At 36.4% G+C, this 26,947-nt stretch overlaps 1 protein-coding gene across 5 annotated transcripts in view; it reads left to right on the top strand.

Annotated features, from left to right (window-relative positions):
* The window catches only part of TBCK (TBC1 domain containing kinase), a 103,557-nt gene that overhangs the window by 50,468 nt on the left and 26,142 nt on the right, over positions 1-26,947 (top strand). For all 5 annotated transcript variants that reach the window (XM_062636658.1, XM_062636662.1, XM_062636659.1 and 2 more), the window contains 3 exons: positions 6,762-6,798; positions 8,199-8,360; positions 18,798-18,973. In XM_062636658.1, the coding sequence (XP_062492642.1) occupies positions 6,762-6,798; positions 8,199-8,360; positions 18,798-18,973 (375 nt within the window). The remainder of the gene's footprint in view (positions 1-6,761; positions 6,799-8,198; positions 8,361-18,797; positions 18,974-26,947) is intronic.

Genomic DNA, 26,947 nt, shown 5'->3' on the forward strand with positions numbered 1-26,947 from the left:
CTGATGTAGAAATATAAATTTTATTAAGAAATTTATATGCATTTCTTCTGTAAGCAGTATAAAGCTTTATGCTTATTAGGAAATAATTTAAGTTGAAACAGCAAAGCTAAGCCTCTGAAAGTCATTTGTTGTACATATTCACTAGTTCTGGGGTGAATTTGTGTATGTCTTTGGGACTAACAGATACTCATTATCACTGTTTAGAAAGATTGTAATGGAAAAGCAGATACATGTTTTGATTTGTAGAGTTGGTTTTAATGTAATAATGTTGTTTATGAGTGATACAAATTTAAAAGATACTGTGGCATTAAAATGAGCAGAAGAAAAAGCCAGAGTATTGCATTATAAAGAGATGTTTGAGAAGACCACACGTGTTGCTGATAGCCCACATCTGAACAGGATAGGTGGGAAGAAGGGAGAACATTGATCTCTAGAAAGTCTAATTATTTTGGGGGTTGAAGAGCATAGGTAGCAGCAAGGTTTAAGTTCCTGATGGAGAATCAGGTTTGCAGCATCACTATGTAAATGCACTTGATATTTATTTGGAAAAGGCTGTGGATGACCAGAGCAATTCCTCTATGTATTTTGTCCAGGACAGTTCCAACTGAAGAAGCAGGGATGTAATTTTCCCTGACCATCTTACAGGTTCCTGTTTTTGCTATTAACCTACATGAGAGCTCTGTGGCAACCTCTCTTGGGTGTTAACTTGATCTTTCAGCAGCTCCTAGCATTTTCTTGTACATTTAAAATTCTCCACTGAAAACCTCTAAGGTGCAAGTCAAATGGAATTGTTTAAAATCACATTTTTTTTTTATATTTTAGGGTTTGTGTTGTGCTAGCCAATGGACAATGCATAGTGAAATTTGGGAGTCAAATATCTCTTAAGTGTTGAAGTCTAGAGATGATTAGGTAATGTACTAAGTAATTAGAAAATGGAGGTTTATTAAAAAAAAACAACTTTCATTAGATAAATTAACACTAAATTAATTTAGTGTTAATTCTAAAATTAACACTAGCCTCTGAAGAGAGGTTGTCCTTTCTAAATCATCTTTTTTTGTTTTTAACAAGTAAAAGTTGTTCTGCCTTTTAGATTAGTGAGAAGTGATTTTTTGTACCTGTAACAAGATAGCACAGGATCCATCAAGGTGAAGGATATGCACTGTAGTAATGAGACCTGAACTAGAGTTCCGTGCTTGAGTACTAATCCTATCAGAGTAAACCCTGATTAGTGTTTCATCATTGAAGGGCAGGCTCTGCTGCAGGAAAGATTGTGTTTCCTGGCACCCTTCTCATTTGCTTCAGGTCACGTAGCTCTCAGAATATTGAATATTGCTGAAGCTTGAATAGCTGATGCAGGGCTTGGATTAAGTACATTGCTGTGGTTATGTGATTTCCATGTAAATAGAGGGATATATATGGTGAATCTTACAGTTCTTTGCTCACTTTCCTGAATTTTATAATTTCTCCTCTTTCTCCCCCCATATAATGCTTTAGAACTCATTCTGTGTTTTACTGAATAATGCTAACATCAACAGCAGGCGATTTTGAACTGAAGGAAAACAAGGAAGTATGCTACATTACTAAAAGGGTAACTATAGCTATAAATTAATCTGAAGAGCTTTCAGCTGCAAATTATGGAAGCTAGACACAGCTGACAGATGGCCATGAATAGAGATGACAAAGTATGGGTGCAGTTACTAATATCATTGTGCTGGAACTGCTGTCATAGGTAGATACCTTAGCTTGGTTTTGGCGATATGCAGGAGGTGTTAGTAATAGGTCTGCATCCGAGAATTAAAAATCCCACAATTGAAGTACTTTATCTCTGTTTGTTCTATTACCCTTTTACCTGCTGGTGAATCCTGGGGAGAGATTTCTTGCTGGTGTATTTATTTTGTGAGGAAAGTGATTATTCTTCATATTTTGTTTGTGTCGCTGCATATAGGTGGGTAGATTCTCTTTGCATCCCCAATCATGAAAACATTTTTGCACCTTCCTGTAGCATTTAAAGTTCTGACTAATTGTCTAGGCACCATATAGGCGTGAGGCTAAGTATGTGTGTATGTATTTTGAAGACAGAACATAAAGGTGCCAGATGGGGGGTTTATAGAATAGACTACTGCAGTTGGAAGGGATCTGCGATGATAATATGGTGCAACTGCCTGACCAGTTCAGGGTCTTGCTGTTCACTGCTGTTCAATGCCCCATGTTAAGGGCATTGTCCAAATGCCTCTTAAATACTGACAGGCTTGGGGCATCAACTACCTTCCAAGGAAGCTGGTTCCAGTGTCTGACCACCTTCTCAGTAAAGGATTGCTTCTTAATGTTCAGTCTAAATGTCTTCTGGTGCAGCTTTGAACCCTTCCTGTATGTCCTGTCACTGGATAAAAGGGAGAAGAGATCAACACCTTCATCTCCACTTCCCCACTTCAGGAAGCTGTAGAGGGCAAAAATGTTTTTTTCTTCACAAATGAAAATTGAAACAAAAAGCAGTAGCTGGGAGGCAGCCTTGTTAGGACAATTCCAGCTTATTGTTGGACAACATTGTTTCACACATACATCAATCAGGCAAAACAGAACACCAACAAACAAAAAACCCCAAACAAAATAAAACCAAAACCCCAAACCAACCCCAAACAAATAAACTGCAGCAACTTCATAGACAGAAAATTTTGTTCCTCCTATAGCAAATGAGGTACTCACTGCTGGAGATAGAATGTTTGCCCAGTTGCCATTGATTGTGGTAATTCCTATATTCCTGTGACTTCAGCCTTGAGAAAGAAAGACTCCAAGCCTTCCAGTATCTGAAGGGGGCCTATAGGGATGCTGGGGAGGGACTCTTCATTAGGGACTGTAGTGACAGGACGAGAGGTAACGGGTTAAAACTTAAACAGGGGAAGTTTAGATTGCATATAAGAAGGAAATTCTTTCCTGTTAGGGTGGTGAGGCACTGGAATGGGTTGCCCAGGGAGGCTGTGAATGCTCCATCCCTGTCAGTGTTCAAGGCCAGGTTGGACGAGGCCTTGGGTGATACGGTTTAGCGTAAGGTGTCCCTGCCCATGGCAGGGGGGTTGGAACTTGATGATCTTAAGGTCCTTTCCAATCCTAACGATTCTATGATTCTGTGAAAAAGTCTTGAGCACTGAAAACAGTGTGAAATACTTGCCTTAGCATGTATTAGGGTTTTTTTTATCCATCTATAAATATTTTTAAGATGGTGAAGACTCAACAGTTTACCAGTTTAACATAACACACTGCACTGAATGACAGATTGTGAGAAGATTATTCTATGAAAGACTGCAAGAATAATGATTACTCCTATTGTGTTTGTTATCTTTAAAACTGTTGGTATTTAACCTTGATCTCAGCTCTATAATTCTCTGAGGTGTAGAAGTGAACTTTCTTAGAGATTTCTGAATTTTCTTAGTTTTTTTGGGAAACTCAAGTGTTATATACATGCATAACAAACAAGAACTTGTGAAAAATGTTGGCGTTTTTGATGTTTTGAAAACTCAAACGTTCAGTTTTAAATAATTAATTTTCATTATCCTGCAGACAGGTACATAGCTTCACTGTAAGTGTCTTATAATGTTCATAAGGTACACTTGAATCATACGGGACAGCCACTTAATTCTTACAGACTTTTCAGAGTACAAGAAGCTTATTTGTGCCTTTTAATACTCTCTACCATCCCCAACAACAAACATTAACACTCATTTTCACCTTGCTATTTCTTCTGAAATATCTTTAGAATCAAAATCCCCTGAGCCTAGTTTTCTTTAAAACTACTGTCTTTGCAACTGGAATCTCAATCTGCTGTAGACACAAGTGTATAAAGCTCTCATCTTCTGGAGGAATGGTCAAATAATGAAAAAAAAAACCAGACAGTAATAGCAGGGAATTAAGGAAATGCTCATAGAAAAACTTTCATCAAGATTTGAACCAGTATCTCTAAGATCTTTTAATGTCTAATGAGAGATGCACTCTTTTCAAAATATGCCCATCTAACTATGGACAAGTAAAACATTTTCACCCTGTTGAAGAGCAGTGAACTGCATCTCCAAGCTCAGGTACTGATCAGAATTTGTTAAAGCAGAGCACTCTTGGAAAGGAAGCTTTAGATAGGAATAATGAGGTAGGGAAAGATGGAGAAGGAAAGAAAGCCTAAGGACAAATGTAACTAAAAAAAACCCTGTGGATTTATTCAGATTGTTTGATTGGGAACTTCTGTTAGGGGACTGCTTATTTCTTCATGTATAAGAAATATCAAAAAAAGGAGCTTGAATTTCGCTAGCAAATCAAAATGATAAGTACGGCGCTGCTGATCTCAAGTTCACTCTAAAAAAATATTGAGTATTAGTTTTACAGGCTCTCATTTTAATGTGACTTATTCTCAGGCTGTTCCAGGAGTTAAAACGCTGCCTTGATTAAACATTAGGGATGTTTTCTAGCTACAAAGAGTTAAGTTTCAGTAAAACCCACAACCCCATTATGTTTCAGGGTTCAGTAGTGAGAGCTTGAAAACCTCTTTAGCAGCTGGTTAGTACGGAAGTACGGCCCGATGCTGTTCCAGCCGGTGATTGCTAGAGGGCAGCATTTACTAATAATATGTTAAAAGTACAGTCATTTCACTAAGAGTTTGGTAGTTTACTCATTTAAGGACTTCAAGTCAGTGCAATTCTTTTTGTCTGTGTTTTTCAATTTGACTTGCATGGTGGAATAATACGACCAGTGTTGTGGCTTTTCTTTGCTTGCTTATTAATAATAATCATAACCTTTCCAGGTTTACCAAGACCTCCTTGTCTTAGAACATCAGGAAAATTAGATGGAAAAATCCCTTCAATAAAAAACTTGCCTGATACTTTATACTTAAATACTTTGACCTATATTTTCATGTCATCATTGTTGAGTTTGGTAATGATGGTTTAGAGCAAAGTGATGCTTTGCCTTGCGGTTACATCTTAATAATCTGCCTAATGTGAAAAATTTTGTGTATTTTCTTGTATATTTCTATGTAGATGCATACAAAATTAGAGGTGTTTGTGAAATTAGGAGAACGTGTGGATCTGGGTTAAACATATTAATCAAATGTATGAAAAGGAGGAAGTAATTGCTTTTAAATACCAGGGAAGTAATATAGTTCAAAATTACTTCCGCATAATATGTACCTCCAAGCAAAGAGGAGCCTCAGGCTTTTAGGAGTGCTTGATTTTCTAGTGCACTGAAAGCAAGCAGGTAAACAGGTATTGGCTGACCACTGTAGAAGGTATTTCAGGGAACAGGGTATGTTGTTATTGAGCAGAGAGCCATCTATTGAAGGCATACAAAGATATACTCAGTGAAATAGTATGAATGCATTAGAAGATGAAAATAGTAATATAAATATCACAATTTTTAGGGGTTTTAAGGGGGTTTGAACCCTTAAAACCAATTGGCTGATTGGAGGCCAAGCTTTGTTAATGACTCCTGAATACTGAAAGTGGTGAACAGTCTGTTTTATGGACAGTATGGTTCAGATATTATCAGATGCTCACATGAAGACACAGAAGTAAAACTTAGAGCTGTGCTAAAGAGCTTTTCAGCAAATGTGTGCATTGTTTAGCCAGTGCCATAATCCAGTTAAGGGCTTATGGAATAAGTAGTAATTTATTAACATAATATCAATTAGGCTTTCTAGTTCTCATTTGCTTGCTTCCAGGGAAAGCTTAATAGGAGACTAATTTGCACTTTATGAGCTAAAAAGTAATATATTAAGCTTTATGTCTAACTGTAAATCTTCAGAAGTAGAAAACAGAGCACGTGAGCTGTGCAACTGAGTAAAATTTAACAATGATCATCTTGCTCTTGTATCCCTAATTTGTGGTGACTTTCTGTGCGGTTCAGTGTTTCAGGAAAGTAGATTCTGTTGCCTTCAATGTGCTAAATAATTAATTGAAAATTAAGAAACTCTTAAGGTAACAAATACTTAGCTTTTCTAATGCATACTGAAATTTTCTCTATATGGTATTACGAGAATGAAAGTTGACAGAAACTAAAGGTTTTCTGTGGCCAATGCAGCAGCAGAAGTTCTAATAGTTGTATAAGTGCTGAAGCAGCCTCAAATCAGATGACACCTGCCTTTAAAGGTCACAGTAGAACAACATGAATACTTTAGGTTTTAGTAACTGGCACTATATGGTTCTGAGAATGAAACTGTTCTTACTGCTGTTCAATGCCAAGTATACGTTTTAATAAATAGCAACATAGGAGAAAAAGATAGATATGATTAATTTTTCTGTTGGAAATTGTGATTTGCACTTTTAGTTATTTATATAGAATCGAGTTTTTTTTTCCATACTCAAAAAGATATATTGAATCAACTTGGTTTATGCTTGTTATCACTTAACAGTATATATATATATATATATAAGGTGAGAACAGTGACAGTTTAATAGATCAGGTTTCTGAGTTCTTTGAGACTTTGGGGATTATTTTTTGCAAACATAAGCCTAGTGAGAGTGATGGTTGTTTTTGTTACTGTTTTCAGTGCAGTATCACAAACTAGTAACTTGAAAGAAATGCAAATGGGAACTTGGGGGAGGAAAGATCATCTCTGAGGGGCTAAAAGTTGTGTGATAGTTGTTCTGCCACTCCTGTTATTTCCTATTTTAGATACATTTATGCCAAGTTAGGCAATTTTTAATGTAGTAGATAATTGTCACAGATAACTTCAACTCTTAAAACATTTTTTTGTTCTCTTTCCTCATCACCACCTTCTTCAGCTTTATGCTATTCCTTGGTTCCTTACAATGTTTACACGTGAGTATGCACCCTTTTTCTTTGATTAAAAGTTCTTAAATTTCTTCAGCATAATTTTTCTCACATTTTCAGCTAACATCCTCCTAATTGCTGGGGTGTGTCTATCATTTAGTAGGTCACTTTTAATTTGCAAGGATTTGTGTTGTGGTGTAGTTTGAGTCTCAACAGTGCCTCACATACTTTGTGCCCTGATTTTACAATAATTATTTTCTTTGCTTTTTTCTTTTTTTTGAAGAAGAAGAATTTTATTAAGTTTGACCTGGGTTATTTTACACATGCAGGATTTAGGGAGTGTGCAAAGGAAGCTGTTATCTACTGGAAAAAAAAGATATAGTTAAAAAAAAAACAAAAAAACACACAACAAACCTCACCAGCTTCCCCTGCCCTTACCCAAATAATGTAAGAAAGAGAGTAACTTTGTTTTTAAAGATCAATGAAACAAGGGGTTTTTTCATTGTCATTTTACTAGCACTAGTTTACTGTGATATTTGCACATGTATGTTAGGAACTAAAAGAGCTTTCTAATTTGGTGAGCTTTTAATGAAAGAGGACAAAGTTAATACAGCAGGTCTAGAAAGCAATTAAAAACCTTTCCTCAAAGATCTCTGTGATTTTATTTTTTTTTTTTAATGTCATGTCAACATTGACAGACTTTGAATTAAAAAAAAAAATTGGCAGCTCTGAAAAGAGCTGATGGATTATTTCTGTGATGAAATATCAAAGAATTTAATGTGAGATTCTTGACGGCAGTTTCTAAAGATCCTGACTGTAAAGCACTGGTTCTTGCAGTTGTCCATTCTTTAATAAGAGCTTTCATAAGAATCACTACCTTTGGAAAACCAAGGAGATGGTTTCCTTAGCAATGAATTGCCATAGAATGTTAGGACTATTTTGCTGGAAGATGACTTATTTTAGGAGAGCCAGCTTCAGCTTTGTATGTAAGATGTTGCTACATTTTACAGGCCTTTCTCCTTGTCTTTCCTTTATTCTGCAAATTTTTGCTGTGCTTTGCTCATTTTCTTGTCGAATTTTAAGTGGTTGAGCTTATTGGTTAACTCATTAATGAATTCATACTGTTGGAAAAACTGATATGCATGTCCTAATGCATAATTGTACTGTGCCAAAAGAGAAATAAATTGGCTTTGTGTGTGTTTGAAATATGAAAACCTGCACATTTCTAAATATTTAATAATGAAGATACTGATGATTTTCAGAATAATCAAACTGCATATGAAGATAAACCTGTTTCTGAACAGTTTGAGTCCTTTTTGCTGCCAAATAAAAAACCCTAAAATGGGAGAGGAAAAATTATATCGACTGTGTGTGTATATGGTTTTATTATCTTATATGCCTATAGCTTCTTTTTTTTTCTTTTTTTATTGTGCTTGTTCATCATGCAGATGTCTTTCCTTTGCACAAAATTTTTCACTTGTGGGATACGTTACTGCTTGGAAATTCCTCTTTCCCATTCTGTATTGGAGTTGCAATACTTCAGCAGCTGAGGGATCGTCTTCTGGCTAATGGATTCAATGAATGCATTCTTCTTTTTTCAGACTTGCCAGGTACAGAAAAAACACTACTTCTCTCTTCCTCTGTCCTCCCCAGTGTGTTGCTGAAGAAAGTATGTGCTTGTATGTGAATATATACTACAAATCATGTATGTATGTGGAAATCATGGTAGATTTAGGCCACTCACTGTCAGAATATGTAGGTCTTAACTACAGCTTGATGAAATTGGAAGTCTTTTTGCTATATCAGTAAGAATTGGGTGAGCTTGTTATTATTTCCAGGGGTAGGTTGGTATACTGACATGTGAAATCTAGAACAATATTGAATAATTCCTAAGCAACTGTTTGTAGATACGCTATATATAGAAACAATCCAGTTGATAGGGATTTCTTAGTGGAAAAAGAAATAAAAATCAGTGTTGTTGTGAACTGAGCAGTGCTTTTCCAGTTTGATGCCAGTACTAGCCTGTTTTACTTTAAAAAATGATTAAACTTTTGCTGTGGATACAATTAATGTAAAAGTATTAGAGAAAGCAGTATGGAAGCCGTTGGAATTACTCTGTGTTAAAACAGTTTCCATTTGAAATATGAAGCTTTCAGAAGAAACCTAAAAGAAACCCCAAACCTCAATGAGAGAATGAAGTTTGGAAGAGCATTTAAGTTTGAAAGGTCTTAAGTGTGGCAGTCTCCACAACTGCAGAGTTTACAGAGGTTAGCAGTAGTCTAGGATATGGCAGCAAGCAGGCTGAAGCTAAGTGCATAGTTGCGTAAATCAGTTTGTCAAGAGTTCAGTGAGTTGTCAGTGATGAAGCTCTGCAATTTCTCTAAATATTATTGTCGCAAATTCTATCTCTCACTGTATACCCTTGAACACATGTCCAGATTTCAAAATTTTGCTTTTCTGCTGCCTTTCAGTTCAGTGTGTAACAATGCAATTGCTGCTGTATTTTTCAATATATAAGAAATTGATTAGGCCATTCCTTATGGTGTGGGATTTTTCAGTTTCAGTCTATATGCTTAGTTGTTTCAAATGCTCTTATTAAATTTAACTGGATATTTTCAGATGGTCCAAAAGGTGAGAGCTAAACTGTAAGATTGTCTCTCTCCTCCTTTCCTACCCCCCATCTATTAGCTGCATGTCTTAGTTAAATATAGATTCATTAATATTTAACTTAGTTTCTTGCCTAAGGTAGTTTCTCCCTATTTTTCTTTTTTCCTTGAGTGGTTCTAAATCATATATTCCAATTTATCTTGAACCTGCTGATTTACTGACAATTGAAGTACTTTATGCTGAGGTCATGTGTAAGACTATATTGGTTCTCATAATATATGACTGTTTATAAAATAATTAAATTGCTAAAATCTGTAGGGTTATAATGTACATGCTTTCTGTTGATTATGACAGCTTTGCTGATACTCTGGTAGGAAATGTTTTGGTAGAATGGTGTTTCTGAAAAGAAATTTCTGAAAAGATTTGTTTATTGTAATGTTGGTGATGTCTGCAGTATTTTTGGATGTCAACAGTAGGACAGTTGAATATTATGAGATTAATCCAAAGCATATCATAAACCAACTAGTAAGGGAAAAAAGAATCAGGATGGAATACAATCCTAGTATGACTTAAAAGATAAATGTTATTCAACTGGCTGAGATTTCTGGAATCAGTAACTTCTTTTAACATACAATCATGATAGCTGTCTGACCTGAGTCTTATTTCTGGTTAAGGAGTATTGACTTTTTGTCACGTATGTCTTCCAAATGGAACTTCTGTTATTTTGGTTAAAATAAATTGTGTGCCATGTCTGAGAATTTTTCTGAAAGCAATATATGAACAACCTTCACCTGAAACTGGGTCACCCTGAGGAAGAGATTATGTTCTTCAAAACATCTGTGATAATTTCACTCTAAAATCAATTGTTGCTCAACAATCTGAAACTCCTGTGGTTTTTAAGCTTTCTGTGCACTAGAACAGCTTATCTCAGGCTGCCAGTGAAAGTGACTTGCTTTCCAGACTGATAAGGCTATTCTACTGCAGTCATGCAACTTTGTGGAACACTTCAAGATTTCTTGGGTTTACTGTAGTTATTTCTAAAAAAGTATATTTAAAAAGTAAAAGAAATAAACCCACCAAACAAACAAACAAAAACACACCAAAACAAAACAAACCCCAGAAGCCTGTCTTATTTCCATTTCACTGAAAACACATGCAACACAGTTTCAATTACTGTTTAAAAAAGTTAATGATGTGAAGAAAAAGGACACAGTGCCATTATTGATTACTTAAATAGAATTAGATTGTTTAGGAAATTGCCACACTAAGGTGGTTGTTTTATTCTCTTTCATTTGTTCTTTCATAGGAATTTTTTCTCTTGTGTCTGAGGAGCTTTGTTATGTATAAATTTGATTTAAACATATCAATACCAGATATTTAGGAGTTACTATTTGAGACAAACAAAACCAACCCTGGAGTTGTTGCTAATTCTTTATGTGTAGTTATGTGATTTGGTAAACTTAATCTTATTCAGGTGATGCAAGAGAGCAGTTGCAGCATGCATTACCTTTGGTTTTCTGTTATCTGATACATATCAGGAGAATGTGGCAGGAAAACGAGGATGATAAAACTGCACTACTATGATGTGGTTCCTGAAGTACCAGCAACAGAGTCAGGACTCTGCTTTCAGACAAATACTGACTTGTACTAAGCCACTTTGGATAGTTTTCATCTTGCGTATTAGCGAATCTACAACCCAGAAGACTCTTTCATGCATTGAGGGCCAGCTATATAGGTAGCATTACTTTAAAACTTGCAGGTTCTCTTATAGCTTAGTCTTTAGCATCTTGCTCAAACTTTGTGGATAACGTACATTATGCCACTCAAAAATTATGATTACTGATTACTGTAGCTGGATTTGATTACTAAGTTCCTTAGCCTCTGTACAAGTAGTACAGAGTCACCAGCACCTTTTGTTAGGAAACAAACCCAGGAAGGATGCATCTGGATGTGTGTAGCTCTTTGCAAACAGTTGAAGGATCCCATAGACCACCTCACTCTCGCCTGGAATATGATGCCACGTAGGGCCTGGTTGATAGATCTTCCTCTAGAGATCTATGCCAATACCATCACTGACATACAGAGATTATTTATGGACTACAGAAGGCATAGGGCAACTATCAAAAAGATGGGGATGGATGCTATTAGAGAACAGGGAAACACTAACCCTAGAAGTGAGATAAAACAGTTTCAAATAAGCCTTTTAGGTTAGTTCACATAATAAGCTGATCTTTTGTAAATTTAGAACACAAGGGAGGTTTGCTCTTTTGACACTGCTCGCCTTAGAAAGGTGTAGTTTTGCTGACTCTAGGCTAGTCAGTGCTTACAAAGAAAGAGCCTTGGCCTTGGATGAGAAGTGCAGAAAGTCTAGCTGTGGAAAAGCAATCCAGTGCAATGGGGAGCTACAGTAAAATGCTTGAAGTGGAAAACATAGGATTCTACTTTGTAGGACACAGGCATGTAACTTTAAGATGTGACATGTAGTCAAAGAGCTGGGTATTGCCAAACCACAAAAATAAATGATTCTCCAAGGAACAGAGTTCCTCTAATGTGGGAGAAATAATTTTATCTGTTGCCGCTATAGTGACATGCCAAAATGTTGAGTCCCATGATGATGGAAACCAAATAAATAATTAGAAGGATTACATCCACCTCAGAAATGGACTAAAGATTAAAAACTAGTATAATTCTACACTAAGATTGTATGGTTCAGTTTTGAATGATACGTTTGTGCTGACAGCAGCAGAATTGGGCACACATCAGAGGACTCTATTTTAGATACATGTCTGACCCTAGGCTGCTACCATTTTTCTTTCTGTTGTTTTTCTTCCTGAAAATCCTTTGTTTGCCCACGTCTGTAATTCATACGCTTTTATTGTGCCAGGATTTCTGGTGGTTCAGCATATAGTTAATTACGATTTGGTAGGAGGAAGAAATGGCAGTTGGCCACCTTAGCCCATGCTGTTTGTGGGTGTTTGGTGCATGTTCCCATTGTTTCATTCACATCTTGAGTGGAAGTGTAAACTCTGAGGTCAAAACATTAACTTTGAAGAGATTGAAAGAGATACAGTGGGGTCTTCCATGTGCCAGTGAGCAATAGAAAAGTAAAGGTAATAGAGTGATTTGATTAGGGTTCAACTTTTAATCATACAGTTTTGAAAATGTCCTATTGCTTAGATGAAGGCTCTGAGGAACACAAGTTATAATAGCTCTTCCTTTAAAGGGAAACTTTTTGTAACTTCAGCTGTGAAATTTTGACATGTGGCTTTGTTGTAGCTTGCCCAAGTTCAAAACTGTTGTCACTCATGGAAGATGACACTGCAAGGTGATTTATCATGGAGTAAGCAGAGCAGGACTACTTTCTCAAATTCCAGTATAGCAGAAGAAAAACAGCAACTTAGTCTCTGTCACGTGATGTACATGATAATGGCACTATAACTATGACATGAAAAATGGATTGGAAAGAGAAAAAGTACCAGAATTAGAAAAGAAATCATGTTTCCAGTTTTCTTTTCCTGAAAGATGTAGGTCAGGTTGATACTTAGAGAAACATCTTTTTCTGGACATACTCCTCATCTTTGCTATGTTAGATGGTTTTCTGTAGAGACAGGTGTATTTTGCAATGTATTCCTGAAGATTTTCATTGCTAGATAAGGGCATTTATGAAGTACAAACTGAGTGTAGCTGCTATTAAGTAAGCTTTTTTATTTTTTTCCTTCTTTTCTCCACTCCTCCCCCTTCTCACCCACTAGCCCGCCATTTGTCTGTGTGTCTGTGTCTGTGTCTGTGTGTGTGTGTGTTGTGGTTTGGTTTGGTTTTTATGGCTTACAGCCACTGGGTTGGGACCTGGCAGAGCAATTTGTTGGGACACACCTGCTCACCAAGGCTGTTTGGTAGTGTCAAATTATGTAAGATTGGTGTCAATTTACCTGAAGCTGTGAATTCTTTAATTATTCACATTTTCCGCTTGTAGTGACGTGAGCAAAATGCAGTTCTATTTATAGATTATATCCTCTTGAGACTAAAGAGAAATGCTGTGGTGGGTGACACACTAAAGAATATATACCAAAATCCTTTATTCATATTAGTGGTTTGCTAGTCTGTAGTTGTCACTGGCGGAAGACAATCAAATACCCTTTAGCAAAAGACTGTCTCAAGAGATGGTATTTCATAAAAAGGGTAAAAAGTGAGTTCATCAGTAGAACTTTCCAAATGCATCTCTTAAACACCGATACACAGCTTATGTCTCCTGTTTCTTGATAGAGCCTCTATGTACTCTTCATAAGGAAAGGGGACATAAGAGAATAAAATACTAGCATTTCTAGGCATGGAAAGACAGAATTCAGGCCACTCTTATCTGAGCTTTGCTCCATGATGTGGCATATGTTTTTTCTCTTTACAATATTGGGAAAATATTTCCTTCCTTTTTCTTTTATTTTTTTTTCCCTGTTAAAGTTATGAGCATAACAACTGGTTCAGGATCAGACTAGTGCTTAGGAAGCAAAAATGTGCACTAGACACCAGGACCTGGACCATCTTACTTTTGGTATTCTAACACTCCTTTTGGGCATTCAGGCTCAGCTGTTGCTGTTTTGTTCAACAAAACCAGCAATATCATCCAGAGGTAGTAAACAAGATTGGCTGTGGAGAACCATCTGGAGATTTTTTTTTTATTTCAAGATAGTGAAAGAATTTTAATGTGCTCTCAGACAAGGTAGTCTATCAATGGAGCATTAAAATTTTGATCCTTATTACATGCAATTTGCAGTCTGTCTGAAGAGATAGTATATAGTTTGTTCCTTTGCTTCTGTATCCAGTCATTTTTCTAGCTACGTGCAACTTCTGTACACCTGCTGCATTTCATAAAAAATAGGATGGTTCCTTGATTGACAGCGCTTGTCCTCTCAGCAGCTCTTTAAAGAAGCACACTTTGCATCCATGTTGAAGGAACGTATTAGCTGGAGTTATAAACTAATGACTGATATTTATGTTGCCTTTGAAATTTTGTCCCAAGATGCACTGAAAAGGATGCTGATGTGTGTAAGAGCAAATCAGTATCCACAAAATGAAGTAACACCACTATCCTGTAATGTATGAAATAAATTATATAAAGAGAATAATTTTGCTTTGACTTTTCTGTTTGTATCTATTATCACTAGGGGGTTACTATATAGTTGTTGGACAGAAATGTCAATTCCCTTCCTAGAGTTGTCCTTTTAAATATCTAGGCTTGATGTATCTTTTTGTGTGTCATCAGACAAGATGCTTCTCTGATGTGTCTTCTGTTATGGCCTTCCACCACTCACTCTCTTCTGAGAGCAGGAATTGGGAGATTGAACTGTCTGACTTATTCAGTTTCCCAGCTTTTATAGCACAGAAGTTTTCTGGCCTATTTATGTGGCTGTGTGGTGAAGCTGATGTTGCCTGGGAGGGTGGTAATAAAGTATTTGTGATGGAGAGGTCAAACCAGGCCCATAAATCTGAGCTGTTTCCAAAATGCAGAAGCAGTTTATTTTGGCCAAATTTCTTAACTGGTGTCCTGTTACTCAAGGAAAAGGCTCTGGATTTGATTAACTGCACACAAAGACTTGGTCTGTGTACATTTTCAGTAACAAAGAATCATTTGAGTTAGGTTTTTCTCCATTACTTGCTTTCACTTGCTGAGAAAAATGTGTGCATATCCAGTTTTGCAGTAAAACTAAAAAATTCTATGTGCTTTTGTCACAGGTGTACTGCCTTTAAACTGATGCTTCTTTCTAACATCTCATCAAAGTGCTGTCTATTTCTCTCCTGTATCTTTAATTAATAATAAACACTATATGTATGTAGCTTAAAAAGCAAATATGTCAGGGTGAGCCATCCTTTTCAGTTGAGACTGTTGACAGAGGAAGGTGGCAAACTGATAGGGAATGATAATTCAGCACAAAGAGAGAAAAATTAAGAACATCTTAGAGCAAACAGGAAGTTTAGTTCAAAAAAGGAATACATTTCCATAGGCTTAATATTAGAATGGGGCCATAGCAAACCCAGGATATTACTGTTAGATCACTTATTTACTTCTTCACCCCCACCTTTTTCAATTCCTGTATTATTTGCATGTTTAGAAATCTCAGGAAAAGTCTTTTGATGCCCAATAATGGAGGAATGAGCCGATGCCATAGAATTGTTTCTTACAAGGTCTGATTGCTGCCTGGCTGTGAAATAGTTAAGCTTTGCTGAGCCAGAACTCCTAACACCAATGTTTTAAAATGGAACTTTTGATTTTTAGTTCCTAGGTACTCAGGTGCCAGCTTTGGCTTTTGAAAAGTGCTCTGCACTTTTTGAAAACCAGACTGCATAAAGACATACTAAATTTTGAAATGAGAACTTATTTTTTTGGTATTCATATTATGTTTAAAGTTAGGCTTAATTCTTTTTAGTGCATGCTTCACAGTTAGTGACATCATATTATGTCAGCATGTTATTGTTACAGATTTTCAAGCAAAATAATTTGTATGAATAAAACCAGAAGACAAAGGATAAAAACAGGCTTGAAGGTTACCCAAGTGCAAAGGCTCTTCATGTAATGTGACTAATAAATATTTACACCAGTTTAATGTAGTAACTCCAATATTCTAAAACTAATTGTTTTGGTTGTGGTGTTGTTTTTTTTTTTTTTTTAAAAAAAAAAAAAGTGAGTAAATTATTTCATTACCAATAGTTTTGTCTCCCTTCTGGGTAATAAATGTTGACCATTCCCATATACAGGCATACGTGTGCCTATGTGCATGCGTTATTATTTGTTTTATTATTTGTGGAAACCACAATCTCCTTGTTATATTTTTATTCTGTACTACTTAGAAGCAGGTTAATTAATCAGCAGACCGTAAATTGGTGTTAGGCTTTTGATCACCTCCCTCACAAACCATTTAAAATTCCCTCTTGTTCCATGGAATGTCATTTTCAGCTGTGGCCACTGTCCTCCTGAAATGCTGCTTAGAAGAAATGAGAAACCAAACAGCTAATAATCACAGAACAAGAGACTCTTGCATTTTTTTCACTTGCACTCTGATGTGTGAGAACTGGATATTGTTTTTAGGGAAACCCATTGCTGCATTTTCCAATTCTCTAAATTGATTCCTTTTGCAATTAGAGAGCTTGTTCCTAGGTAAAATATTTTGATAGTGTGTCTCAATGTTTAACACTGTCAATCTCAATTTCTGCTTTTGGCTTTTTCATAACTTTCTACTGCACATAGTGTTTCTATTCCATCCCCCAGTTCTCTGGTTTCAATTTCAGATATTTGTAGGCTGTTATGCCCTCTCACAACCAAATGTTGTTCAGAATTTATTTTTTTTTCACTGGCTAAATTCTGCTTTGATCTGACATATTACAAAAGTACTGCTGACATTTCGTTAGCTAAGAATCTCAGGAGACAGGGCTATAACCCACAGTTATAGCTGTCCCTTTACAGGAAAAAAAAAAACAAAAGCCCTAAGTGTACTACAGTCTTGAACTGAAATTCTCAACTTTATAAATAAAATGTGTCTTCAGAAATTTAGAGAAAGCAACTGTAATTACCATGATTCGGAATGTATTCTAAGATCTAGGAATAACAACCAGTGGAAGGCGACTGCTGTCTTTACCTGAATTTAGAAACTGTGTCAGATCCTCCAGTTACATGGAATGATACTAAATAGCGCTCTGCCTTTACAGTATATTCAAAATGAAAAATCTCAGAAGTTTTCATCACAGAATGAAAAATAGTTGCTGTTGTGACACCACATTATTTGTCTCTGGCAAGTGTTATTCCAATGATACTTGGGAATCTGATATGGTTAAGGAAAACTGTGGTCTACCTTTGCAGCCACAGAAAGGTTTTAGAGCTAGAATTTTAATTCTAGCTAGAATTTTAATTCTAGCTCTAGCTCTAGCTAGAATTTTAGTTCTAGCTCTAAATTAAACTTGGGTAAACCACAGTTTTAGTCACAGATTTTTCAGAAGGAAGCACGTAAGCATGTTGTCTTCAGTGGAATTAAAGCATATGCTGGAAGTTATATCCTATCTGAATACAGTCAGCTTTTTGAATGGGAGATTAATAGATCACGTCATTCAGATTTTAAGCAAAATAAATAATCTTATCCAACTAGAATATTCTGCCCTAAACTTCAATTTTAGCTTCTTTCAATCACCCACCCTGCAGATGACTGAGGTTTCTGGAGGAACTGCTTGATCGATGTCAAGTCATCAAGTCTGTTGATGGCAATGAATGGTCAATGGCAATTCAGCATATCCATTTGAGATATGTAAAGCTTGGCTACAGTTCCACTATTTTCTTCATAGAAGCTGATGCTTACATCTTCTTAACTCCGAGTGCTGTAATGAATCATCCCAGGATTCTTGGGACAGACACAAGAAGTGCTAATATTCCTGTTGTTTGTCTGGTGCGCAACACTAGGTTTGTCGTTAAATGCAAGCTAGGATAAGTGTTCCTTTCATGAGACAGCAGACAGGAGATGCAGAACTAACAAGTCCTTTTATAGTGATAGAAAAATAAATGAGTTTTATGTTACATATTGCTAGAAGACAGACGCATGCAGGATGCTTAGTGTTGCAAAAAATTATAATAATTATAATTATAAAATTATAATAACTTTTTTCTTTTGCATGTTTTTTCAGTATGCTTTGGTAATTTTAATTTCATCACAGCTTATTTTAGGATGCATCCTGTTTGGTGGGTATCTACTTTCCTTCCAGGTTGAGTAATACTTTTGTCACACACAGCACTTTACTCTTTGAAACAGAATGTTTCACTGTGGATGTCTGATTGGTGTTTAGACTGTTTGATTTTTTTTACTTTGTTTGTTGTTTTGGGTTGGCTTTTTAATAAAGCTCTAAAACAAATCATTGTGTTTGCTGTCAAACACAAGTTAGTGCTGAGAACTCCTTTTTTCCACCCAGTAACATGTAGCTTTGTCAGAATGGCAGACCATACGTATGATAGCCAAAAGCTTTCAGTATGGCTCTAGCACTGATGAATATGACACTTGGTTGATCCAAAATTCCTGATGTCCATATACTGCATGAAATGTACTTTTGATGGGCTGCAGATACTTACGTACTTACAAGAGTCAATAGCCTGGCTCGCAAAAACATTCAATGAAGGTGCCTTACAGTGGACTAGGCTTCTGTTATATTCTGTCTTTGCACTGATCAAAATTCTGTTACATTTCCCATACATAACTAGAGATAATGCTTAAAATGTCTGCGCTAGTTTTTCATTAAAAATTCTAAGTGTTTTTTAATAGAAAAATGGTTTTGAAAATCGTGAGCCCTGAAACAGACAGACACTGAGGTATAGATGGATATATGTATGTTTAGCAATATCATAGATAGGCTAATTGGCTTTATTGATTTTTTCATGCTTGCATTTCTTGTTTTCTCTTTAAATCCCGGATCAGAGATTGATATTGAGCGTTGTGTTCGTGAGTCAATCAACCTGTTTCGCTGGACGCCGAAGAGTGCTACATATAGGCAATATGCACAGCCTCCACGGCAAAGCAATGAGAGCAACGGCACAAGAAGTTCCATGTCCTGCTTTTCAGCAGACTATCAGGAAGCACCTCGAAGTGACCTAGTAAGTGACCTGGGAATTGGAGGGGGTAGAATTGTTCAGACTACATGTTTCTCCCGCCCCAGGTGGGTTTGGGGTTTTTTTATCTCTTTAAAATTTAGACAGAAAGAAAATACCCATCAAATCTCAGTTATTGGCATTTATGTTGTCTCTTCCAAGCACAGGGGTTTCACACGTTCATCACATGTTCTGATTTGTTTGTCAGTAAGTGCATAGTGTTAGAGCCTATACCATAATATTAATTTTAATGAAAGTACAGCGAATGAAAATTAACTGAAAGGTTGTTGGGGTTTGTTTTTTCTGAACTTTAATTGCTTTGAACTTCAGCTTCTTTGATGTGTATGCCAATAAAATTGTTTCTTCTTGTGCTGTATTTCTGCCTCTCCCAGCTCCTGCTCCTTTGCCTCTGTGGTGTTTGTTACCACAGCAGACCAATGTCTACAACTCATCTGTAAAACTGCAAACAGGCTTTATCTTTGGAGAAAAATAGTAAAAACAACAATTTGCCAATGAGAAATAGCTAACTGGAAAGTGATGCAGGCAACTCTGGCTGCTTTTTCAGTCTTAGCATGAAAAGGTTAAAGGTATGACTAAAGTATTATGAGAGGTAGTATATGTTATATGATTTTGTCTATGTTTGACTTAGCAAAGAATATCTAGTGGCTAACAGATATGTTAAATAGATACTCAGTTTAGCAAAAATATTTTTCCTTCTCTCCAGTAAAATCTGATGGTTGTTTCTCTTGTCAAATACACCATCTTAAGAATGGTGATTTGAAATGACTGCTTCCCTTCCTCTCAGGAGTATAAATCTAGTCATTCTCTTAAACAGTTTTATTTATTTGGTTTTTTTTACCTCCATGTTCTCCTACAATTGGAATTCACTCACAAGTACATTGTAATACTAGGGGTAGTATATATAGACCTGACATATCTATTTGGTCAATTGCATTGGGCTTTAGTCTTTCCATCTGTTTTCCCAACTGCTAAGAAACTAAGTAGCGTATTGGCACTCAAGTATATCTTAATTTTTAAGTAGTACTTAAACCTGAATCTGATATTCAGTAATTTTCATGGTTTTTAGTTTTGATTTTATTTGTATAGTTGTATGTTCTGGAAGCTTTGACCACAAATCTAGGGCTCCGAGTGTTAGATGTGCAAATGCAGAACAAAAGGAAATTCAAAGCACTTAGAGTGATTTAAGAACTAGGTGGATCTAGGAAAGCATCTGGGAAGAAAAATGAGAGGAGAATATTGGTTATCATCAAACAGGAATTATAGCCAACACAACTGCTGCTGTGCTGTTCTAGAGAGATGTAGAGATTTTCTGAAGGAGCTAAGGGCTGCACATTCATAGAATAATTCAGATAGGACCTTAGGAAGTCATCTGGTACAAATTCCTGCAGAAAACAAGCGCAATACTGAATTCAGATGGGATTGCCCATGGGTTTGTTATGTCAGATCATGAAAACTTCCAGGGAAAGAGATTATGCAGTCATTCTTGACAGCCTGGCCTGATGCCTGAAGGTACTAATGGTGGAAATGGTTTTGTATATATGCTAACTTTCCTCAACGATATGACAGCAAGAGACTAAAAAGGCAAGTCTCCTCAGTCCTAAGGATGTGATGGGCAAGCAGGGTGAACAGAGTTGGAAATAGCAAGGAGAGAGATGGGAGAAAGCAGCAATAGTCTGCTGAACTGGTAAATAGAACCAAGGTTTAGATTTGTAGCAAAGATAAAAATTCATAATTTTGGGTCAAGCAAAGTTTCTTTCTGTATTCCCAATAAATTTGTTTGGTATTTTTTTACTGGTAGTCATTTTATTTTCATTCCAGAAGATGTGTTTGTTTATAATGCCAGTAACTAGGCTCATCTATTCCACAATTTCCAAGAAATTAAGCTAATGGTTTTGGTATGTTATAGAGAAGAAAAATAAATATTATAACCTCTGTTTTGATTTCTACTGAACAGCACAGCACTTTTAATTTACTGCCATGTAACTGATGGTTTAACTTCTTTTAAAGATCAAGTGTATTGGATCTTTTGGGTAGAGCTTTAGGTTTTTTTTCATAGAATCACAAAATCAAAGAATCAAAGAATGGTTAGGGTTGGAAAGGACCTGAAGATCATCTAGTTCCACCCCGCCTGCCATGCACAGGGACACCTCACACAGCACACTACTTGTTTTGCTTTGGTTTTGGTTTTGGGTTTTTGTTTCTTGGTGGGGGTTTTGGGGGCAGGGAGGTTAGCTTATCATATGGTGCAACACTATGAAATTTATATAGAAATGGAGAATGTATTTAGGCTTTTTCTGTATCAAAGAGGAAGCTAATCTCATGGGTACCAGAATGAGAAAGAAGACAATTCACATGTTAAGTTACAGTCTACTACTGAGAGCAGTATTTGCTCTCATTGCTATATTTCTGTGTGCTAGATTTTGAGACACATACATATAAGCTGTTACGGTTCTGTCAGTAGACATGATACACATTTTAAAAATACTGTGTAACATGTGCCATTAGCAAGCTACCTCTCAGCTGTGACCAGTTCTGTACTTCTGGATATTTGTCTTTGTGAGATGACACTTCTCAGGGTTTTGAGCAACACTGCTCAAATAAAAAAAATTAAATTCTTAGTGAAACACACTGTTTACACCCAAAAGTGTTTGGTCTTTTGGTTTTGGGTTGGGTTTTGGTTGGGGTTTTTTTGGTGGTTAGTAGGGGTTTTTTACCCTTAATCCTGGACATGTCCTCTAATTGTTGTTTGTTGCCATGAGGAAGCTTATTTCCTACTTGAAAGCAGTGGAATCTGAGATCAATCTTTAATATGCACAGTAGCCTTTAATGCATTTTCTAAAACACCATTGTGCCTTTGCTGGTCAGTCTAGCTCTTAAAAAATTACTTTGCTGTGTCTCTGCCTTTTTCATTGGTCATTATTTTGACAAGCATTTTACATTACTTTTGTATCTCCGGCTTTATATTTGTGGGTCACCTCTGTATTTGAGGGTGGGTAAGGTAAGAAACAATTCCTTTTAGAAAGAAAGCTGTGGGTTTGCTTCTGAAGGTAATTTATGATTTCTTGAAACATTAAGTATTTAGTGTATTTAATTCTGAACACCAGCTGTCTTCTACTCCTATACCTGTATCTTCTTTCTAAGCTGCTTCAGTTAGTTTCTTAAGTGCTTTTTATTGGCTACTCATTTATATGTGTATATCTGCATTTTATGATGCTTTGGTTAATAATAACATGAGAAATATTTGCCCCTGGGTGAACCCTTTTTCTGCCTAAATAAGCAGTCAGCAAAACAAAATTGTTTTGACTCTTTTTCTCACTAGTGTGACTTAGTTTTTATTTTAGTGGCATCTGCAGCTTTGTAAGTAGGCTTGGGTACTCTCTTCCCTCCTGGACTTCTTGTGATGCTTAACCATTTACTCTTTCAGCCAGGAAGCATAATTCTACTGAGATAAAATCTCAAGGAGGAAATAGTTTCAGGGAAAATGAATGTACATCTTAAGTGGGTTTGCATATTTATTTTGAGAAAGGTAAAGTATCAAGAATGGAAAAAAAACATCAAATTCCATAATTTTAGTAGCAGTCTGTTCAGCTTTGTGTCTGTCATTTTTTCTTGAGCAGTACACAGATTGGTTTGGTTTTTTCTTCCTAAAAAACTTTTTCCCTTGGAAACTTCCAAAGTGTTTTCAAAGTATTTTTGTTGAATATCCAGGCCTCACAGAGCCAAATAACACTTGCCATGAAACAATTTTCTTCTATGCCCCTTTCTCCATTGTTACAGACATGGTAGATGTACACTCTCTCCGGCTACCTGTATATTTCTAAATAAAAGCAAGAGTGATGCAATTTCTTTATTGATGACTGCTCAAATGTGGCAGGTGGACTCCCAGAAATCCCAAAGCAGATAGAATTATGCCTTTATCTTGGTCTTTGACTACCAATCCAGTTTTCAAGTGTAAGAGTACCTGTTGAATGTTGGGGAATTAAAGCTTTCAGCCAGAGAAAAGTCTACCAGATGACTGTTGTTCTTTGCACTGATGTGAATGCCAACAGTCCAGTTTAGCTTTTGATTTGGTAAAGAGTAGGAGAAATACCTAAGTAGGAAGATGAATTAATGGCTTTATGAAACAGTACAAACATGAAAAACACTTGTTTTCATCAAAAGGTAGTATCAGCAAATTTTCCTGGTGGTTGACTTTCTTTGCAGATAATCAAGGGTAGCTTGCATGACTGACTTCTTATAGATGGGAATTTGGACCTATTGGCAATAAATATATCAGCACTCAGTTGCTTCTAACTTCCCCTTTGCACCTAGAGTATATTTGTCCATATAAAAAACATATTGCCTGGGTTTATATTGAGTCCTTTAATAACTGGTGTGTAAAGTCCATCTATTCTTCTAAAAGAAGCATGATGAGTAGTGTATACTCACATTTCTCTTTCAGTGTATAAGCTAGGAAATGTTCAAGTTCCTGCCCCTCTACTCTGCTCTCATGAGACCTCACTTGGAGTATTGTGTACAGTTCTGGTCCTCAACATAAAAAGGACATGGAACTGTTGGAGCAAGTCCAGAGGAGGGCCACGAGGATGATCAGGGGGCTGGAGCACCTCCCATATGAAGACAGGCTGAGAAAGTTGGGGCTGTTCAGCATGGAGAAGAAAAACAGAACTTACAAATTGCTAGTCTCAGTACATAATTTCCTTCCAAATTCAGAATATCAGAGATGACAATGCTTTATAATCAGAAAAATGCTTGATTTTCTGGATAATGTGTTCTCCTGTGGAGAAGGACTTGGGGGTGTTGGTTGATGAGAAACTTAACTTGAGCTGGCAGTGTGTGCTTGCAGCCCAGTAAGCCAACCGTATTCTGGGCTGCATCAAAGGAGCGTGACCAGCAGGTTGAAGAAGGTGATCCTGCCCCTCTACTCTGCTCTTGTGAGACCTCACCTGGAGTATTGTGTGCAGTTCTGGTGTCCTCAACATAAAAAGGACATGGAACTGTTCGAGCAAGTCCAGAGGAGGGCCACAAGGATGATCAGGGGGCTGGAGCACCTCCCGTATGAAGACAGGCTGAGAAAGTTGGGGCTGTTCAGCCTGGAGAAGGGAAGGCTGCATGGAGACCTCATAGCAGCCTTCCAGTATCTGAAGGGGGCCTATAGGGATGCTGGAGAGGGACTCTTCATTAGGAACTGCAGTGACAGGACAAAGGGTAATGGGTTAAAACTTAAACAGGGGAAGTTTAGATTGGATATAAGGAAGAAGTTCTTTCCTGTGAGGGTGGTGAGGCACTGGAATGGGTTGTCCAAGAAAGTTGTGAATGCTCCATCCCTGTCAGTGTTCAAGGCCAGGTTGGACAGAGCCTTGGGTGATATGGTTTAGTGGGAGGTGTCCCTGCCCATGGCAGGGGGGTTGGAACTTGATGATCTTATGGTCCTTTCCAACCCTAACTATTCTATGATTCTATGATGGTGAAGCGTTTGTGCTGTTCATAATGGTGGTTACATATCTTCTGCCTCAAGTGTCTTCTGACTGCCTTGACCTATTTCAAGTTTGGTTTGTGTTCTGTTTTTGTAGGGAACTTGTTTTTGTTTTCTTCTTTCATTGTTCTACTACTCAACAGAAAGCTGTTCCTCAAATTTCCCTTTAGTTCTTTGTGCAAGGCATTAACCAATCAAGACCTGCGTTAATGCTTCTAATTTATTTTGCAAGTGCCTTTGATACTTCTGGTTTTGTGACTTGAGTGAGAAGTTGGGTTTATTTGTCATTTTTGAGATGAGCTGGTTAAAATTTTTATGTTTCTTTCGTGTGAGCGAATAAACAATTCACTATTTAGGCATGTCATAAGTTCATCATATTCTGGCAAATATTTTCAGGAATTATTGAAAGCTTCAGAACTTCTTTTGTGTATATGTTAACTTTTCCAAGGTTTTTTTCATACTTCTACCATTATGCAGACAGCAACCAAGAAGTGGGGAGTGTAAAGAAACCTCTTGCTTCCAGTGCTTTGTTTTTGTAGATTAAATTAGGTTAAGGAAGCCTTTTTAGGATTTTCTTCACTCCATTTGGTTTTAAGAGTATGAATGTATTTTCTAATGTTTCCAGCTTTTTCTGATAGAAGATAAAGCATTAAATCAACTAGCAGAGTGGATAAAACAAGAAATATATGACTTAAGAAATAACTGATGTTAAATGTTAATTTACGAGTCTCTAATGAAAGTTGCCGGATTTTAAGGTTGTAATGCAAATAGCAATTATTTTAATTGAATGTAAACTCATTGAAACAAATGGGCTGTGTTTTTTATTAGTTGAGGCAGAATTAAAGGAGTATGTTTATAATCTAAATGTTATTTATGTGAGATTTTAATAGTTTATTAGACAGTCACTTAGATCGTATTTAAGGGTTGTAAACATACTTTGTGCGGACTTAGTTTCCAAGTCTCCCTGAGACATGTTTGTCTGCTGTGAATGTAAATGGAGCATTTGGAGCAGCCAGAGCACTCTCTACTGCAGCCTTAGGCTCAGGTTCTGGATTCATTGATCGTCTCTCTAGTCCTGCCTCACAAGCCTTTGTGATTATACCCACTTTGAAGTTGAAAGCTGGGTGTATCTGACCTTTTTGACCTCACACAATTGGGATTCCATGACTGATTAACAAATGTGCTGGGGATGGGGAGGTAATTATACCTGTAAAATTAATTAGAAAAAGAGAAAAATAAAATATCTACCCACTTCTCTCACTCTGCGAGAGAACATAACATAATATGTTACAAATTGGTTATAAATAACATAAAAAATGTTATTTTTTAAGTTTTTTCTAATTTTGAAAATGTTTTAAAATCAAGTAATAATAACATATATGTTACATATATATAGCATAAATACATATTTATAGTATAAATACATATACATATATTATATTTATAATAAATATAAATAAATGATATATAAATAAAAAATAAATAAGTGATATGTAAATATAGACTATAACATGTTATAAATATGTTATAAATAACATAAAAATGTTTTTTGTTTTTTTTTTTCTAATTTTGAAAATGTTTTAAAATCAAATTCTGGGTTTGTTACCCTTTGATCTATGATATGTTAGGGATCTTAGTAGTTTATCACACACACTAATATGCTTTCACAGACATAGCTACCTCCTGCCACTCACAGCAACTCTCATTCCAGCATGCACTAACTCCTCCATATATACGCCATATATTTATTACTGCTGTGAAAGTTATGTCTTAGAACACAGTGCTGTGCAACAGTGCTATTGAGAAAATGTAATAGAAATTAATTTCATTACATGGGGAGGGGTGTACTGTGTCAGAGATACTTCTATCAAAGGCCTATAGTGTTTTCTTTCCTCTGCTCCCCAGTCCTCTACCCTATTTCTTGTCTCTACATAGGTCTGTATGGGACCCCTCCTTAGGCTAACCTGGAATCCAGGATTCCATCACATCCCTTTCTTAATGCACCTTAGGCTAGGCTATATGCTGTGTGAGTCAGGATGCAGTGTCATTATGATCTAATTTTATTAGGAAGTTCAGAGAGGATGGAAAAGACTTTCCTGAATGCTGCTCTCTTGCCTGGTGCTGTTGCTGCATTATTGCAGTTAATAGCCTAGTACAGATTGTCCAGTGGTTTGTGTGATTGGGTCAACATCATCTTAATCTACTAGTAAAATTGTTACAGCTGTGTATATTTTCTTTTCTTATCTGTCATTTTTACCAATGGAAAATCTGATTTTCAAGTATGTGTGACAGCATAACTAGAAGAAAGAGCGTGTACTGATTGCAAAGTTGAACTTGCAGCAAAAGTTAGCTACAGAGCCCATCCTGCAAACTGAAAATGCCACAGATCAATGCTGCCATTGTAAATGCCAGTTCAGAGAACAGAAATTGTGGATAAATAACAACTACAGTTGAATCCTAAAAAAAACATGGATTGCCTAAACCCA

This window comes from Pezoporus occidentalis, unplaced genomic scaffold (genome assembly GCF_034315485.1).
Source record: "Pezoporus occidentalis ecotype Australia unplaced genomic scaffold, CSIRO_AGI_Poc_V1 ctg49, whole genome shotgun sequence".
Classification (NCBI taxonomy): domain Eukaryota; kingdom Metazoa; phylum Chordata; class Aves; order Psittaciformes; family Psittacidae; genus Pezoporus; species Pezoporus occidentalis.